At 42.1% G+C, this 19,523-nt stretch overlaps 2 protein-coding genes across 2 annotated transcripts in view; one reads left to right on the forward strand and one right to left on the reverse strand.

Moving 5' to 3' along the window:
- Nucleotides 1-11,569, forward strand: part of NAA15 (N-alpha-acetyltransferase 15, NatA auxiliary subunit) — an 89,045-nt gene extending 77,476 nt beyond the window's left edge. The window contains exon 20 of the mRNA XM_069743965.1: nucleotides 10,062-11,569. Within this exon, the coding sequence (XP_069600066.1) occupies nucleotides 10,062-10,262 (201 nt within the window). The 3' untranslated portion in view covers nucleotides 10,263-11,569. The remainder of the gene's footprint in view (nucleotides 1-10,061) is intronic.
- Nucleotides 11,570-14,363: 2,794 nt separating this feature from the next.
- The window catches only part of LOC138656749 (malate synthase-like), a 79,997-nt gene continuing 74,837 nt past the window's right edge, over nucleotides 14,364-19,523 (reverse strand). The window contains exon 15 of the mRNA XM_069743967.1: nucleotides 14,364-14,907. Within this exon, the coding sequence (XP_069600068.1) occupies nucleotides 14,784-14,907 (124 nt within the window). The 3' untranslated portion in view covers nucleotides 14,364-14,783. The remainder of the gene's footprint in view (nucleotides 14,908-19,523) is intronic.

The following is a 19,523-nucleotide window of genomic DNA, read 5'->3' on the forward strand; positions in this document are numbered from 1 at the left end:
AAGCCGCAAAAATTTTTTTAGGCCTGTTTGTTCAACACCTAAAAGTTGAAAAACAGACAGGTGATTTTAAATGACTTGTCAGTAATTGTTGAGGAATCAATGGTACCATATTTTTCCGACCATAAGACGAACTTTTTTTCCTCCAAATTTGGGAGGAAAGTGTGGGTGCGTCTTATAGTACGGAAGTAACGTGGGGGGGGGGGGGGGCAGCGGCGAGTGGGATCGCACTCACAGGAGGCAGGAAAATGACCCCGCTGCCGGAATCCAGTGCTGGGGAAACCACATGGTCCTGAAGATTAAAGTGAAGTGAATATTCATTAGCCGCTTCCCCACCCACCTGTCAGCACAGAGCAGTGAGCGGAGAGCAGCAAATGAATAGCCTTTCACTTAAGACAGGGACACACATGGTTTCCCTAGTGCTGGATTCCTGCAGCAGCTGGGGAGATCTGTGTCCGGTGGAGGAGGGGGCAGCAGCAGGGGGCCAGGGAAGACCAGATCGCCGCATACCTGCCTGGGCTTTGCTGGATGCTGAGGCATAAGGACCTGTGTGATGTCATGAAGTGGGCGGGCTGGAGCATCACATGACAGCACAGAGCCCTCCCTCTCCTCTTCTTGACATCATCGCAGGTCCTTCAGACACCGCACTAGAATCTGCAAGTTTCCTCTCATGACCTGTGCTGGGGAGATGCAACAAGAGGAAGGACTCTGTGCAATCATGGGATGCTCCAGATTTTTACCTCAGAACAGCGTGGCTGGCTGCCACAATTAAAAGGCTAGTCTTTACAACACACAGTAAAGCACTCTGCCACTCCTGTGGTGAACTATAACTCCCAGCATGCCATAGGATCTGCAGGACATGCTGGGAGTTATAGTTCTCCCATGGGTTATTAAAGCAGCACTCCAGTGTTATTTTTCAGTGCTGGAGTGGTGCTTTAAATATAAGCCCTGTGCCCACATTCTTATACTAACCCTCCAGCTTCTTCACATAGTTCTTTAGACACCACACTGGTCCCGCAGCACCAACTTCTAACCGCAGCTTCCAACATAATAACATACTATTATATATAATACCACATATAATAGTATGTTATTTATGTTGTTAAATATTTTGCCACACTTTTTTTGCTTCAAATATTTTTTTCCCCTATTTTCCACCTCTAAAAACCTGGGTGCGTTTTATAGTCCGGTGGGTCTTATAGTCCGAAAAATACGGTTAATATCTTTCTGGCAGCACTTTTAAATCCTACACCTCGATCTGGCGTCTAAAACAATTTTACATTCTATTTGTAAGTTTTGCATATTGCGAGTGATGAAATAGTCAAATAATAAACTCAATATTTTTCAAAGTTCTTCTGTTATTTGCCGACGTGCTTGCAAATTGGGAATCCTGTTCACTCGTGTGTTGGTTGCATTGAAATATCCATTTGAGTTTTTTATTAGAAACTTTGGATGCTCTTTACAATCTATTTACCCTTTTTTATCCATTTCCATTATTTTTTTTAAACTTCTATAATTATTATTATTATTATTTATTATTGTAGCGCCATTTATTCCATGGCGCTTTACATGGGAGGAGGGGTATACATAATAAAACAAGTACAATAATCTTGAACAATACAAGTCACAACTGGTACAGGAGGAGAGAGGACCCTGCCCGCGAGGGCTCACAATCTACAATTCACGAATAGCTTTTAGTGTCCGCTCGCCTCACTATTGACCCTTTTTTATCCATTTCCACGATTTTTTAAAACTTCTATAATTCACGAATAGCATTATTAGTGTCCGCTCGCCTCAGCGTTCAACACAGATCGCCTGTAGTAACCAGAGTGCAGTGAAAGCTGAGCTCCGATCGGTTGCTATGGACAAGTAGAACAGTCTGACTGTGAGGTAGTTTCCGTAACTGAGATTTGAGATCCCTCAGGACACACATTATTCTAACGCATCGGGTATTCTAGAATATGTATGTATGTATATAGCAGCCACATAGTATATAGCAGAGGCCACGTAGTATATAGCATATACTACGTGGCCTGTGCTATATACTATGTGGCTGCTATATACATACATATTCTAGAATACCAGATGCGTTAATACAGGCCACACAGTATATAACACAGCCCAAACAGTATATAACACAGCCCACATACTATATAGCACAACCCACGCAGTATATAGCAGCCACGCAGTATACAGTACAGACCAAAAGTTTGGACACACCTCATTTAAAGATTTTTCCGTATTTTCATGACTATGAAAATTGTAAATTCACACTGAAGGCATCAAAACTATGAATTAACACATGTGGAATTATATACTTAACAAAAAAGTGTGAAACAACTGAAAATGTCATATTTTCTAGGTTCTTCAAAATAGCCACCTTTTGCTTTGATGACTGCTTTGCACACTCTTGGCATTCTCTTGATGAGCTTCAAGGGGTAGTCACCGGAAATGGTTTTCACTTCAAAGGTGTGCCCTGTCAGGTTTAATAAGTGGGATTTCTTGCCTTATAAATGGGCTTCGGACCATCAGTTGTGTTGTGCAGAAGTCTGGTGGATACACAGCTGATAGTCCTTCTGAATTAGACTGTTAGAATTTGTATTATGGCAAGAAAAAAGCAGCTAAGTAAAGAAAAACGAGTGGCCATCATTACTTTAACCCCTTCACCCCCGGAGCTTTTTCCGCTTTTTCTTTTTCGTTTTTTGCTCCCCTCCTTCCCAGAGCCATAACTTTTTTGTTTTTCCGTCAATATGGCCATGTGAGGGCTTATTTTTTGCGGGACGAGATGTACTTTTGAACGATACCATTGATTTTACCATGCCGTGTAACAGAAAATGGGAAAAAAATTCCAAGTGTGATGAAATTGCAAAAAAAGTGCAATCTCACACTTGTTTTTTGTTTGGCTTTTTTGCTAGGTTCACTAAATGCTAAAACTAACCTGCCATTATGATTCTCCAGGTCATTACGAGTTCATAGACACCAAACATGTCTAGGTTATTTTTTATCTAAGTGGTGAAAAAAAATTCCAAATTTTGCTAAAAAAAAATAAAATAAAACATGCGCGATTTTCCGATACCCGTAGCATCTCCAATTTTCATGATCTGGGGTCAGGTGAGGGCTTATTTTTTGCGTGCCAAGCTGGCGTTTTTAATGATACCATTTTGGTGTAGATACGTTCTTTTGATCGCCCGTTATTGCATTTTAATGCAATGTCGCGGCGACCAAAAAAACGTAATTTTGGCGTTTTGATTTTTTTTCTCGCTACGTCATTTAGCGGTCAGGTTAATCCTTTGTTTTTATTGATAGATCGGGCGATTCTGAACGCGGCGATACCAAATATGTGTATGTTTGATTTTTTTTTAATTGTTTTATTTTGATTGGGGCGAAAGGGGGGTGATTTGAACTTTTATATATTTTTTATTTTTTTATATTTTTAATCACTTTTTTTTTTTAATTTTGGCATGCTTCAATAGCCTCCATGGGAGGCTAGAAGCATGCATAACTCGATCGGCTCTGCTACATAGAGGTGAAGTACAGATCACCTCTATGTAGCAGAAATGCAGGGTTGCTTTGAACGCCGACCACAGGGTGGCGCTCAAAGCAATCGGCCATCAACAACCATAGAGGTCTCAAGGAGACCTCTGGTTGTTATGGCGATGCACTGCGGACCCCCGATCATGTGACAGGGGTCCGCAGTGCGAGTATTTCCGGCCGCGCGGCCGGGAGCGCTAGTTAAATGCCGCTGTCAGCGCTTGACGGTGGCATTTAACTAGTTAATGGGCGCGGGCGGATCGCGATTCCGCTCGCGCTCATTGCGCGCACATGTCAGCTGTACAAAACAGCTGACATGTTGCGGCTTTGAGGTGGGCTCACCGCCGGAGCCCACCTCAAAGCAGGGGATCTGCCAGCTGACGTACTATTCCGTCAGCTGGCAGAAAGGGGTTAAGAAATGAAGGTCAGTCAGTCCAAAAAATTGGGAAAACTTTGAAAGTGTCCCCAAATGCAGTTGCAAAAACCATCAAGCGCTACAAAGAACCTGGCTCACATGAGGACCACCCCAGGAAAGGAAGAACAAGAGTCACCTCTGCTTCTGAGGAGAAGTTTATCCGAGTCACCAGCCTCAGAAATCGCAGGTTAACAGCAGCTCAGATTAGAGACCAGGTCAATGCCACACAGAGTTCTAGCAGCAGATACATCTCTACAACTGTTAAGAGAAGACTTTTGTGCTGCAGGCCTTCATGGTTAAATAGCTGCTAGGAAACCACTGCTAATGACAGGCAACAAACAGCATCTTGCAAAGGCTTGCTATTCCATCCGGTTTGCGCTTAGTTGGACCATCATTTATTTTTCAACAGGGCAATGACCACAAATACACCTCCAGGCTGTGTAAGGGCTATTTGACCAAGAAGGAGAGTGATGGGGTGCTACACCAGATGACCTGATGGTTTGGGGTGAGCTGGACCGCAGAGTGAAGGCAAAAGGGCCAACAAGTGCTAAGCATCTCTGGGAACTCCTTCAAGATTGTTGGAAGACCATTTCTGGTGACTCTCTCTTGAAGCTCATCAAGAGCATGCCAAGAATGTGCAAAGCAGTCATCAAAGCAAAAAGTGGCTACTTTGGAGAACCTAGAATATAAGACATATTTTCAGTTGTTTCACACTTTTTTTAAGTATATAATTCCACATGTGTTCATTCATAGTTTTGATGCCTTCAGTGTGAATTTACAATTTTCATAGTCATGAAAATACAGAAAAATCTTTAAATGAGAAGGTGTGTCCAAAGTTTTGGTCTGTACTGTATAACACAGGCGACGTAGTATATAACACAGGCCACGCAGTATATAGCACAGCCCACGGAGTATAGAACACTGCCCACGTACTATATAACACAGCCCACGCAGTATATAGCAGCCACGCAGTATATAACACAGCCCACGTATGATATAACACAGGGCACGTAGTATATAGCACAGCCCACGGAGTATATAACACTGCCCATGTAGTATATAGCAGCCACGCGGTATATAACACTGCACACGCAGTATTTAGCAGTGTGGGCACCATATCCCTGTTAAAAATAAAAATAAATAAATAAAATAAAAAAGTTATATACTCACCCCCTGGGATCCAGCGAAACTCTGGCGATGCGCGTGCGGCTGCCACCATCTTCCGTTCCCAGGATGCATTGCGAAATTACCCAGATGACTGTGGCACCTAACAGGTGTTGGCAATAACTAAATCACACTTGCAGCCAGTTGACATGGATTAAAGTTGACTCAACCTCTGTCCTGTGTCCTTGTGTGTACCACATTGAGCATGGAGAAAAGAAAGAAGACCAAAGAACTGTCTGAGGACTTGAGAAACCAAATTGTGAGGAAGCACGAGCAATCTCAAGGCTACAAGTCCATCTCCGAAGACCCGAATGTTCCTGTGTCTACCGTGCGCAGTGTCATCAAGAAGTTTAAAGCCCATGGCACTGTGGCTAACCTCCCTAGATGTGGACGGAAAAGGAAAATTGACAAGAGATTTCAACGCAAGATTGTGCGGATGTTGGATAAAGAACCTTGACTAACATCCAAAAAAGTTCAAGCTGCCCTGCAGTCCAAGGGTACAACAGTGTCAACCCGTACTATCCGTCGGTGTCTGAATGAAAAGGGACTGTATGGTAGGAGACCCAGGAAGACCCCACCTCTTACCCCGAGACATAAAAAAGCCAGGCTGGATTTTGCCAAAACTTACCTGAAAAAGTCTAAAACGTTATGGAACAATGTTCTCTGGTCAGATGAGACAAAAGTAGAGCTTTTTGGGCAAAAGCATCAACATAGAGTTTACAGGAGAAAGAAAGAAGCATTCAAAGAAAAGAACACTGTCCCTACAGTCAAACATGGCGGAGGTTCCCTGATGTTTTGGGGTTGCTTTGCTGCCTCTGGCACTGGACTGCTTGACTGTGTGCATGGCATTATGAAGTCTGAAGACTACCAACAAATTTTGCAGCATAATGTAGGGCCCAGTGTGAGAAAGCTGGGTCTCCCTCAGAGGTCATGGGTCTTCCAGCAGGACAATGACCCAAAACACACTTCAAAAAGCACTAGAAAATGTTTGAGAGAAAGCACTGGAGACTTCTAAGGTGGCCAGCAATGAGTCCAGACCTGAATCCCAGAGAACACCTGTGGAGAGATCTAAAAATGGCAGTTTGGAGAAGGCACTCTTCAAATATCAGGGACCTGGAGCAGTTTGCCAAAGAAGAATGGTCTAAAATTCCAGCAGAGCATTGTAAGAAACTCATTGATGGTTACCGGAAGCGCTTGGTCGCAGTTATTTTGGCTAAAGGTTGTGCAACCAAGTATTAGGCTGAGGGTGCCAATACTTTTGTCTGGCCCATTTTTGGAGTTTTGTGTGAAATGATCAATGTTTTGCTTTTTGCTTCATTCTCTTTTGTGTTTTTTCATTTAAGACAAATCAAATGAAGATAATACCAAATAATTTGTGATTGCAATCATCTTCAGGAAGAAACTGCGTATTATCTGACAGAATTGCAGGGGTGTCAATACTTTTGGCCACAAATGTGTGATAGATAGATATATATATATACATATATATATATATATATATATATATATATATATATATATATATATATATTAATTACCCATTAGATCTCTGATCAGTGTGCGGTGATTACTAAGGGTCATAATACTAAGGGGTAATTGAGATGCCACCAAAAATACAACCATCTATTGGGCAACTTAAACTGAAGGTTAAGAAAGCATACAATCACATGAGACCTGCGGAAAGCTCGGCTGTTCGCCTTGCGATCACACCGGAGATCGCTCCCTATAAGGTACTATAACTTTCTTAATTTTGCGAACCGAGCGAAATTGTTTTGCAGATATATTCACCCTAAATTCATGGAAAAAATATTTTTTGCCCTATCCGCTAGACTAGAAGACCCCCCCCCCCCCCCCCCTTAAGCCATTAATGCCAAATTATAGCTTTATCTTTGATAGAATAGGTTGTTGTGGGTCATAGTCTCAGGAGTTCAGCCGACTTAACATAGAGCCGGTGCTAGCTGTGGTACTCTGCTAGCTCTGATCTCGCCCGTTAACTATCTAAACCACATAATCCTGCCTTGATGTCTATTTGGGGTGACCATTAGTCTCCCCAAAAACATGGAACCTGTGGATGCCAAGGCACCTGAAGGCCTTGCCTGAGTTTTCAGGCAAGTGAGTATTTTACCATATCATCATTTTTATACATATTTTTGAAGCCGTATAAATCTGAATGCCTATTGGATGATGCAGATCAGGTGATGTGTATTTTTGTAATGAGGACGACTGTGGCCTAAGGATATCACCACCCTTTATCAAGGTGTGCAGAATTATTAGGCAGCTTGTTTTACTCAAAATGGGCCAAATAAGAGATTTAACTTTCCCTGAGAAGTCATAATACAAAGTTTTGTTGCAAATAGAAAACAGGATCCCAAAACGCATGTTGAGAAAAAAAACAAGCACATGTACTGCCCAAGATTTTAGAAATATCAAATGTGAATCAACTAGGAAGCCATTATCCTCCAGTGCTGTCATATTCAAGAACTGAAACCTCCCTGGAGGCCCAGAAGTACAAGGTGTTCAGTTCTCAGAGACATGACCAAGATAAGGGAGGCTGAAACCAGACCACCACTGACAAAGCACAGAAATAGAAACGTCAAGGCATATCTGAAGACAGATTTTTTTTTTTCAAAGGTTTTATGGACTGATGAGATGTGACTCTTGGTGAACTAGATGGATGAACCTTTGGCTGGATCAGTAATGGGCACAGACCTCCACTTCAACTGAGACGCCAGCATGAGTGGAGAATGGGGTACTGCAATGGGCTGGTATTAAAGATTAGCTAGATGGACGTTTTCAGGTTGAAAATGGACTCAAAATGAACTCCAAAACCCACTGTTTTTTTTTTTTAGAAGACACTTTCTCTATATGGTGATATAGGAAAAAAAATCTGCATCTTTCAACAAAACCATGATTTTTATGCAGAACTATTAATACTCTTGCATGCATCAAAGTCTCAACTGCTTGGCTGCCAGTGAAGGCCTTCAAGATGAGAGTAATTACACTACGTCTTCCTCATCAGACCTAAGCCCTATTGAGAACTTTTGGGCCCTTCTTAAACTGAAGATTTAGTGTGAAGGTTAACAGAACACCTATCTGAGGCTGGTTTCACACTTGCGTTTTGATCTGCAGCGTTTTAAACGCAAACGCATTTGGTGCAAAAACGCGTTTAAACGCTGTGTTTTTTAGGCGCATGCGTTTTTGCATGTTTTAATGCAAGCGCAGCGTTTTGACGCGTTTACAAGCGTTTTTTCCTGCGTTTGCGTTTTTGAAACACATGATAAGTGTGTGACAGCTGCCAATCATCAAAATCAACTAGAAAACCCACTATAAACAGAAATACCTAGGGTTAGGATCCCTAGTAACCCTAGGGATCCTAACCCTAAAACTAACCCAAACTCTAACACAAACTCTAATCCTAAGGTTGTGTGCACATGTTGCGGTTTTTTCGCAGTTTTTCCCGATAAAAACGCTATAAAACCGCAAAAAAACCCGCATACAATAAGCATCCCATCATTTAGAATGAATTCCGCATGTTTTGTGCACATGATGCGTTTTTTTCCGTGAAAAAAACGCATCGCGGTAAAAAACGCAGCATGTTTATTAATTTTGCGGGTTTTTTTGCGGATTTCCCACTACAATATGCATTGGGAAGTGTCCGGAAAAAAAAGCGGCAAAAACGCATGCGGTTTTTTTTGCGGATTTCTTGCAGAAAATGTCCGGTTTTTCTCAGGAATTTTCTGCGAGAAATCCTGAACGTGTGCACATAGCCTTACACAAACTCTAACCCTAACACAAACTCTAACCCTAACACAAACTCTAACCCTCAGGGTTAGGATCCCTTAGGGTTTGGGGGTGGCTTATCAGTGTGTATTCTTGTGTTTTTCTATAAAAACGCATGCAAACGCATGTGCTTAAAAACGCATGCATTTACATAGACATCAATAGGTTTTTTTTGCCGCAAAAAAAGCATGCGTCTTTTTGCGGCAAAAAAATGCTGCTAAAATTACTACATGCTGCATTTCTGCAACACAACGCGTGCAGAGAAAAAACTCATGCAGAGAAAAAAAACGCATGCAAAAAGCAATCATTGCTGTACTAAAAACAGATGGAAAAACACGCTTTTTTGATGTTACTTTTTTGCTGCCAACAAATTTCTAGAGATGCAGAAATTTCTGCAATTAAATACTCAACGTCTGCACATAGCCTAAGACGCACCCCCATTTTCCTCCCAGATTTTGGGGGAAAAAGTGAATCTTAAAGTCCGAAAAATGCTATAGCTAGAGAGCACACCAAATTTACACTGTTATTCAAACTGTACACTGACTACTTTACATTGTATCAAAACGTCGTATCTTTAGTATTGTCCCATGAAAAGATATAATGAAATATTTTATAAAATGTGAGGGGTGTATTCATGTTTATGATGCACTGCGTATATGATTGTGTAGAGTTTGGTCCAGCGAACCGTGGCTGTTCCATATATCGTAGAAGAACCATGTTACACTGATGACTGTATTTTCCTGGGCATGGTTTGGGATGTATGGGCTCGCTGCAGGTCTCTGTACTAACTCAGCCTCATAGGCTGCCGTCACACTATCAGTATTTGGTCAGTATTTTACATCAGTATTTGTAAGCCAAAACCAGGAGTGGGTGATAAATACAGAAGTGGTGCATATGTTTCTATTATACTTTTCCTCTATTTGTTCCACTCCTGGTTTTGTCTTACAGATACTGATGTAAAATACTGACCAAATACTGATAGTGTGACGGCAGCCATAGGTGTATGTTGGTGTGTAGAGTTGGGTTCAGCGACCTATGGCTAGTCCAAACAGCACAGACTGTAGATGGCTGAATTTAGCTGTAAAGGGTTGAAAACCACTTGCGTTTATGCCCAGTTTTGTAGGACTTGCATTGTGCGATGCATCTTAGCCTTTTCATTTCCTGTGTTTTGCAGACGTGTACGGAGGTGCTAGAAGCCTTGCATGATGGCAACTTAGGAGAAAACAAAGAAGCTGTCGAGTCGTACAGAGCGAGCTGCCACAAGCTGTTCCCTTACGCTTTAGCTTTCATGCCGCCTGGATACGAAGACGACATGAGTATCACAATTAATGGAGATAGTTCTGCTGAACCAGAGGAACTGGCCAACGAAATGTGAACAGCTTATATCGAACAGACATTGGACCATATCAACAATCTAATATTTTTGTCACGCACCTGCTGTATTGCTCTGTAACTTATGTGGAGATTGAAAGGAGTAAAAGAGTTGTTGCCTTTAAAGACTGTTTTACTTTTTTTTTTTTTATATATATATATATGTTCTATATCCTGATGCAGAAGAAACATACAATGTATGCCAGGATATGGGTGGAGAGTCTCTAAAATTTACCTTTTGCTGCTAAAATTTGAAGAGGGAATAAAAAATGAAACAAATGCTGTTTTTAAAATAATTTATGGGCACCATAAGAAGATGTTACAGTGGTCAGAGCAGGTGTGTGGCAGAAATATTACCCCAACCCTCTCCCCTTTACTAAGAGATTACCGATCTCTGACAGCACGCTCCCAATAATGTTAGGGGGGCCTGCAGGACAAAGACAGCTCTGCAGACGCCTCAGGCGTTGCACATGGTCAGGCTGCTGTTTTAGCACTGGATTTTTCCTGTTTTATTATTGGCACAAAAGATTCTCTGGTCTTTCCAGGTTATCTGAAATACTCCACACAAAACGCAGTTTGCTGATATACAGAAAGAAAGTGTGATCTGCGTATGGCATAGAATAAAATGAATATATTGAGAGCCTAAGGACTTTCAGCAAAGTACAGTTTGGTGACTCTCTGGATACTTAATTTGTGCTTAAATGAGATGTGTTTTTTTGTTTTTATTTTATTTTTTTTTTTACCTTTTTTTTGGCAATTTTAGAATAACCTATTTGCAAGAGAAACTTGAGTTGTGATCTTTACTGTTTGAGATAAAAATCAAGGCCCAGACCAACAATTTGTATCTTTTTGTTTTCTTTTGCCAAAACATGTCAGAACTGTATTACAAGTACCAAAAGAAATGATGTGACACCAAGCGAGCTGTCCAGGACTCTGCTTCGTCTGTCACGTGGTGTGATCAATAGCTGGCTTGGTGGAGAGTGATTTGCCATTGGGTCTGGTGGTGTTCGAGACAAACCTCAGCAGGCCTTGCTCATGTCATGCAGATTAAACACAGTAACTGCAGTTTCGATACCTCTGGATTTTTTCCACATTGGCAGGTTTGTTATACTTGAAGCCCTTTATTTCTAATATGACTTTCTTGCTCAGTTATCGGCGAGGCTCTATGCTTTGTAATGGAGCAGCAGATACTGAATTCCCTTCTTCCAATAGCAGACCAGCTTCTTATCTCTGCAGATACTTATGTCATTTCCTTTCTGTTGTCAAACATAAGGTACCAAATATAATGCAATAAAACCTTTTGAAAAACAATTCATGAGTTGAACCAATGGGTGATGGAGGTCTGGACAATTGGGGTTTTAGCTGGGGCTATGGAGCTGTTGTACAAACATGTAGCACAAGAATGGTCACCAGAATATTTCTGTTTTCCCATTCTTGTGGATGCATTTTTTGCTTTCAATCTTAATCCTCGTGTGAACTGTGAGCTCAGTAGCTCAAGAATTGAGACCCTGCTACATTTATAGGTAACCAAATTTCCTAACTCGCGCATATTGTAAACTTTTATGGTTGTACATATGGCAGGACTCTGGTTTCTGGTTTGCCCTCTCCCCACTTTCAGGCACAGCTTATCTATTTGTACACTTCCTTCTAAAAATATCTTTGAATGCCAAGCGGCTTGGTTTCATGCTGCTGTTGGCAAAGTCATTGCATTGAATGGTTCTAATATAGCTGTTTTGAGGCCATTCAGCACCAACACTGAAGAAAAACTGTAGTCACTGGACAATATCTTCCTCTGTCCAACACAATAGTCGATGTGATAGATTGGAAGTATAGGCCCCCATACACTTTAGTTTCAATAACTTTTTATTTTCAATAACATAGCAATTGAACAACAGATTCCCTTACAAGGGAGTTCAATAAGCTTAAATCTAAACAAAGAGGAAAAACCATACATATATTAACTCAAATTCGAAAATACAGATATGACGAGACAAGAACATGGGGGGACATAAAAGAGGGAAAATGGGGAAGGAAATGAGATTATGCACTTTACTTTATGGTAAGCTGCAGTAAATTTACAAGTCAGGATTATACTTTGCTCCGTTTTGAGTTCCGCCTCCCATCTCCCCGCACCCCACCCAACGTAGGCTCAACCCCAGTGTCATCAGAATCTCTCACAGGATAATGAAGTCTCAAATAGATAAAGTCAAGGTTTGTTCAAGATTCAAGTTCGTGTTAAGATCCATCCACGGTTTCCAAATTTGGTAGAAGGCCTCCCACAAATCTTCCCTAGTCGCATGTATACGTTCATATAAGAGGAATGTATTCATTTTATCTCTAACTGATTGGACAGAGAGAAATGGCGACCTCCAGTTGGTAGCTATATGTAGCTTAGCGGCCATAAGCAGCTGGCCTATCAACCTGTGGAATTTGTTAGAAAAGCCTGGGTACTTGGCTCCCAAAAGGAATATGGCCGGATCAAGTTGTATTGCCCCGCCATACATTTTTTCAATTATTAATCCTACTTCCCGCCACATAGTCGAGGCTATCGGACATTCCCACCAAATATGCTTCATATCTCCCACTGCGCCACATCCTTTTTTTAACAGGGATATGGTGCCCACACTGCTGTATACTACGTGGGCTGTGTTAGATACCGCGTGGCTGCTATATACTACATAGGCAGTGTTATATACTGTGTGGGAAGTGTTATATACTACGTGGCTGTGCTATATACTACGTGGGCTATGTTCTATACTGCATGCTATATACTACGTGGCCACTGTTATATACTGCGTGGGCAGTGTTATATACTACGTGGCTTCTATATACTGCGTGGGCAGTGTTATATACTACGTGGCTTCTATATACTGCGTGGGCAGTCTTATATACTAAGTGGCTGCTATATACTGCGTGGGCTGTGCTATTACGTGGCCAGTGTTATATACTGCGTGGCCTGTGTTATATACTACGTCGCCTGTGTTATATACTGCGTGGCTGCTATATACTGCGTGTGCTGTGTTATATACTGCGTGGCCACTGTTACATATTGCGTGGCTTGTATTAACGCATCGGGTATTCTACAATATGTATGTATATAGCAGCCACATAGTATATAGCACAGGCCATGTAGTATTTATCTGCTATATACTACATGACTCCTATATACTACGTGGCCTGTGCTATATACTATGTGGCTGCTATATACATACATAAATATACATAAATACATATTCTAGAATACCCGATGCATTAGAATCGGGCCACCATCTAGTATGTATGTATATGTATGTATATATGTATATGTTATATATATATATATCTATATCTTAAAGCGTGCACGCTTTCCTGACCAGCATTCCAATGGCCTTTCAGTTGTCGACTTTTGCTAAATCCTTATCGAACCCGACAGGATATGAGACATTGCTTACATACAGTAAACCATGTCATATCCGTTAGATTTTTACATATCCCTCATTAATAATGTTAGAAGTGTTTGTGTGTAAAATTTGGAAGCTCTAGGTGTTAAATTAAAGGGTTGATTCACGGGAAAAAACGGTCTTGGGCTTCTGCGCAATTTTCTCTCACCAGAGAGGGAAAGCCAGTGACTGAGGGCAGATATTAATAGCACAGAGAGGTGCCTTTTCTGGGGTGGTTGGGGGCAGATGTTTTTAGCCGGGAGGGGGGGGCAATAACCATGGTCCCTCTCTAGGCTATTAATATCTGCCCTCAGTAACTGGCTTTTCCACTCTGGCGGAGTAAATTGCGTGGGAGCCCACGCCAGTTTTTTTCCGTGATTTAACCCTTTATTTTAACACCTAGAGCTCCCAAATTTTGCACACAAACTACGGTACTAACATTATTAGTGAGGAATATGTAAAAATCTAACGGATATGAAATGGTTTACTGTATGTATACCATGTCTCATATCCTGTTGGGTTCAGTAAGGATTTAGCAAAATCTTGCCGTACGGATGACACACGGATATTTTTTTGGAGAAAAAAAATCGCATCCTCTCACTGCACACGGATCACTGTTAATGAAACATTTGTGCGATTTTTGTCCGTGTAAAAAGGACCGTTTTTTTTTTGTTTGTTTGTTTTTTATATATGCTGTGTGACTCCAGCCTAACTGAGATCAAGCAGAGACATTATAATGTTAAGGTATCGAAATGCAAAATAAATTACCGTAGCTTTCTTTGTCATATTCTTATGAAAGATTTTCCCATACACCAACCCCTTCTTGACAATGTGTATTTTTTTTGCATATTGATTTTATTATACCAGAAAGATTAGCTGTATAGTTAAGTGTTTGAAGGCAACTTGAGGAGCAATGACTTGCTCTAACTAAAATATGTGAATTCCCCCCCAGTGGGATCTTGTACAATTCAACCATGCAGTGATTGTCTGAGGACAAAAGTGATCGGGTGACTCTTTCCAAAACCTGTCATGTTCTTTACATCGGCTGCAATTTGCATCACAAGTTTACAGTAAATCAAAGGCATTGACATGGAGCCCAAGTTTACCTAGAACTTGCTGCTCAGGAATGTATGATCCAGATTAAGGTAGGTGGTAATGAATTCTGGGAAATCTCTTTTTAAAACTATTTCCATAAATATTTCTGATGCAGTATGTAGTCTCGCCTCCTGCCTAAGAAGAAAAGAGAAAAGTATTGATATTGGGGCCAAGACATATTGTTAACATCAAACAAGGCAACAAGTGTTCAGTTCCAGCAGGCAGACCAGACTGGTAAGATGGAAACTGGCATCATGTGCCAGGATAGATATGATTGTGAGCAATTGTACACAAGCAGGTGTTGAGCATGTTCTGTGTGCTTTGCTTATTTAGTACCATCATATTCCACAGCACTTAACACTGTGCCCAGTGGGGCTCATAATCTATCAGTATGTCTTTGGCGTAAAGGAGGAAACTCGCGCAAACACAGGGAGAACATACAAAGACCCAGTAGGTAACAATTGTAGCAAAAATGCGCTCACATTCTCTATTTGTGAGGATAAATATATATATATATATATATATATTATTTTTTATTTTTTTTGAAGCCAATACACAAGAATATGAGCAAAAAAAAGAGTGTGACGTACATGGTCTTCACATTTTTTTTCCCTGACCTTTTGCTTTAGAAAGTATTCTCAGATTTGAAAGTTAACCCCTATCCATTGGATTAGGGATAACGTCTCCATTCCTGGGGTCTGATCACTGGTAACCCCACCAATCCTGAGCACTGGGCCTCTGAATGGCCCTGTGTGGGTGGAGCAGTGGTGAATCATGTACTCTGCTGCTCCATTCATTCTAATGAGATGGCCAGAGATAGTTGAGTGTTGGTCATTGGCACTTCCATAAGAATGAATGGAGTGGCTGTGCAGTGGTGGTTCCCCGTAAAGGGGTTGGCCACTACTTTACATGTCCCTTTCCTGTGCACTACCTGCTACAGATCAGCATTTCACTAAATACTTTGCTAAATCCTGCTGGAATTTGAGCTGCTCTCCTAGTCACATGACCTCTGCATACGGGCTCTGAAAATTGAAGGGGAATAGTGCCCGCTCTCCCTACAAACCCAGCTTTCCTTTGCATCTTTTTGTACATAGTACAATTGACTCGTAGAAAAAATTGGCATATGATAATTTATATAGCGCCAACATATTCCGCAGCGCTTTAAAAATTCTAGAGGGGATTTGTACAGACAATAGACATTACAGCATAACAAAAATCACAGTGCAAAATAGATACCAAGAGGAATGAGGGCCCTGCTCGCAAGCTTATAATCTATGAGGAAAAGGGGAGACACGAGAGGTGGATGGTAACAATTGCTTTCGTTGTTCGGATCAGCCATAGTGTAAGGATCGGGTGTTCATGTAAAGCTGCATGAACCAGTTAACTGCCTAAGTATATGTTCAAACTCACAGAAAAAATGTGTCCCACCCGGTAACAAATAACATCCAAGCGGTTTCATATATTGACCCACAAAATGACCGGATAATCAGTGTATACTCCCAATACACATTAAGGCCGGCGTCACACTTGAGAGTTTTACGAACGTAAGAGCGCAGAAACTACGTCCGTAAAACTCGCAAAAAATACAGCACAATTATTCTCTATGCCCCTGCTCCTATCTGCCGTATTAAACTGATCAGTATTATACGGCTTTCTACGGCCGTAGAAAATCGCAGCATGCTGCGTTTGTCACCGTATTGCGCAAATAAAACGTCAATGAAAGTATGGAAGCCCCAAAAATACGGACCAGCAGTGTGACTTGCGAGGAATACGCAGCGCTGTTAGAGAGAAAAGCCGGCAATTCAGTGCGGTGTACAGTAAAATCACACTGACAGCTTACAGTAGAATAGGTAGAATAAATGTGTACACATAGAATAGGTGTATATATATATATATATATATATATGTGTCATTGAGACACATATATGTATATATATTAATATTTCATCCATCGCGATATAGCAGAAAGCCGGTAATTCAATTACCGGCTTTTGCTTTCTCCTTCCTAAAACCCGACATGATATGAGACCTGGTTTACATACAGTAAACCATCTCATATCCCCATTTTTTTTGCATATTCCACACTACTGTTAGTAGTGTGTATATGCAAAATTTGGCCGTTCTAGCTAGTAAATTAAGGGGTTAAATGGCGGAAAAAATTGGCGTGGGCTCCCGCACAATTTTCTCCGCCAGAGTGGTAAAGCCAGTGACTGAGGGCAGATATTAATAGCCTGGAGAGGGTCCACGGTTATTGGCCCCCCCGGCTAAAAACATCTGCCCCCAGCCACCCCAGAAAAGGCACATCTGGAAGATGCGCCTATTCTGGCACTTGGCCACTCTCTTCCCATTCCCGTGTAGCGGTGGGATATGGGGTAATGAAGGGTTAATGTCACCTTGCTATTGTAAGGTGACATTAAGCCAAATTAATAATGGAGAGGCGTCAATTATGACACCTATCCATTATTAATCCAATACTAGTAAAGGGTTAAAAAAAAAACCACATTATTAAAAATTAATTTAATGAAAAAAAAACACAAAGGTTGTTGTATTAATTTATTCTACTCTCCATGCACTCACTGAAGACCCTCGATCTGTAAATAAAAAAAAAATAATAAACCAAGAATATACATACCTTCCGAGGATCTGTAAAGTCCAACCATGTAAATCCATCTGAAGGGGTTAAAATATTTTGCAGGCAGGAGTTCTGTTAATGCAGCGCTACTCCTGCCTGCAAAACCCCGGGGAATGAAGGTAAAGTAGGTCAATGACCTATATTTAGCTTCATTTGCGGTGAGGCGCCCTCTGCTGGCTGTTCCTAGATCGTGGGAACTTTCCTAGAAAGCTCCCAGGCTCGAGTTCATAAGAGGCGCTCTCTGCTGGTTGTCCTCATATGAACTCGAGCCAGGGAGCTTTCTAGGAAAGTTCCCACGATCTAGGAACAGCCAGCAGAGGGCGCCTCACCGCAAATGAAGCTAAATATAGGTCATTGACCTACTTTACCTTCATTCTCTGGGGTTTTGCAGGCAGGAGTAGCGCTGCATTTAGGCTACTTTCACACTAGCGTTAACTGCAATACGTTAAAATGCGTCGTTTTGCCGAAAAAACGCATGCAGCAAAATATTTTGCTGCATGCGTTTTTTCCCCATAGACTTGTATTGGCGATGCATTGCGACGAATTGGCATTCGTCGGTATACGTCTTTCGACGGATGCGTCGAAAAGAGGCGACACGTCGTCTGGAAAAACGTAGATTGTAACGTTTTTTGGCTCCGACAATAAAACGTGTCTCGGCGCATCCGTCGGCATGCGTCTTTTGCTTGAATGAAAGTCTATGAGCGACGGATGCGTCGAGACACGTCGTACGACGCAATGCAGCGCTGCAATACGTTTTTTTCTATTGAGCATGCTCAGAAACAGGATTTTTTATCTAAATGGCCAGACATCCCCAAATCTATATAAACCTGGTCTGGGCCTTCAACCCCCACATATGCCAGCTAGACCCAGAGACAAGAAGAAGCCTCCAGCCAGCCGGACACCAAGAGCCCAGCCTGGACACCAAGAGCCCAGCCTGGCAGCAAGACCCCAGCTGGACACCAAGACCCCAGCCTGGCAGCAAGACCCCAGCCGGACACCAAGACCCCAGCCTGGCAGCAAGGACCAGACACACTCCAACTGTGAGTATATTGCCATTTTTGTGTGTGTGCGCGCATTTGTGTATGCCGTACTGACTACAGCAAGAGCTTTTAAAACCTGAATCCAACCTGAGGCCTGCCGTCGTCCTGCAACAGCCAGTGCCCTGCTACAGTCCAGATCCACCCTGAGGCCTGCCACTGCGAAGACATCAAGCTCCAGCCGGAGGACTGATGGCCGTGTGTGTGTGTGTGTGTGTGTGTGTGTGTGTGTATTTTTGTACTGCTGTGTGCTTTTGTATGTATGTGTTCACGTGCCTGCACCTTATTATGCCTTCATCAATATTACGCCTGTTCATGTGTTATACTTGTGTTATGACTCTGCTTGCAGGTATGTTTGTGTGCGTCTTGTTGGTTGCATGTGCATTTGTCAATGCCATATTGGTTAATGTTGATTTTTGATGTATTTACTAAAGGTACCGTCACACTGAGTGATGCTGCAGCGGTACCGACAACGATCCGGATCGCTGCAGCGTTGCTGTTTGGTCGCTGGAGAGCTGTCACAGAGACAGCTCTCCAGCGACCAACGATCCCGAAGTCCCCGGGTAACCAGGGTAAACATCGGGTTACTAAGCGCAGGGCCGCGCTTAGTAACCCGATGTTTACCATGGTTACCATCCTAAATGTAAAAAAAACAAACGCTTCATATTTTCCTTCCGCTGCCTGTCCCCGGCGCTCTGCTTCTCTGCTCTGGCTGTGAGCACAGCAGCCGGAAAGCAGAGCGGTGAAGTCAACGCTCTGCTTTCCGGCCGCTGTGCTCACAGTGAGTGCAGGAAAGCACAGCGCCGAGGACAGACAGCGTAAGGTAAGCATGAAGGTTTTGTGTTTTTTTTTTTTTTCCTTTTACACTGGTAACCAGGGTAAACATCGGGTTACTAAGCGTGGCCCTGCGCTTAGTAACCCGATGTTTACCCTAGTTACCAGCAAACACATCGCTGAATTGGCGTCACACACGGCGATTCAGCGATGTCTGCAGGAAGTCCAGTGACGAAATAAAGTTCTGGACTTTCTGCAGTGACCAACGACATCACAGCAGGATTCTGATCGCTGCTGTGTGTCAAACT

This window comes from Ranitomeya imitator, chromosome 1, assembly GCF_032444005.1.
Source record: "Ranitomeya imitator isolate aRanImi1 chromosome 1, aRanImi1.pri, whole genome shotgun sequence".
Lineage (NCBI taxonomy): Eukaryota > Metazoa > Chordata > Amphibia > Anura > Dendrobatidae > Ranitomeya > Ranitomeya imitator.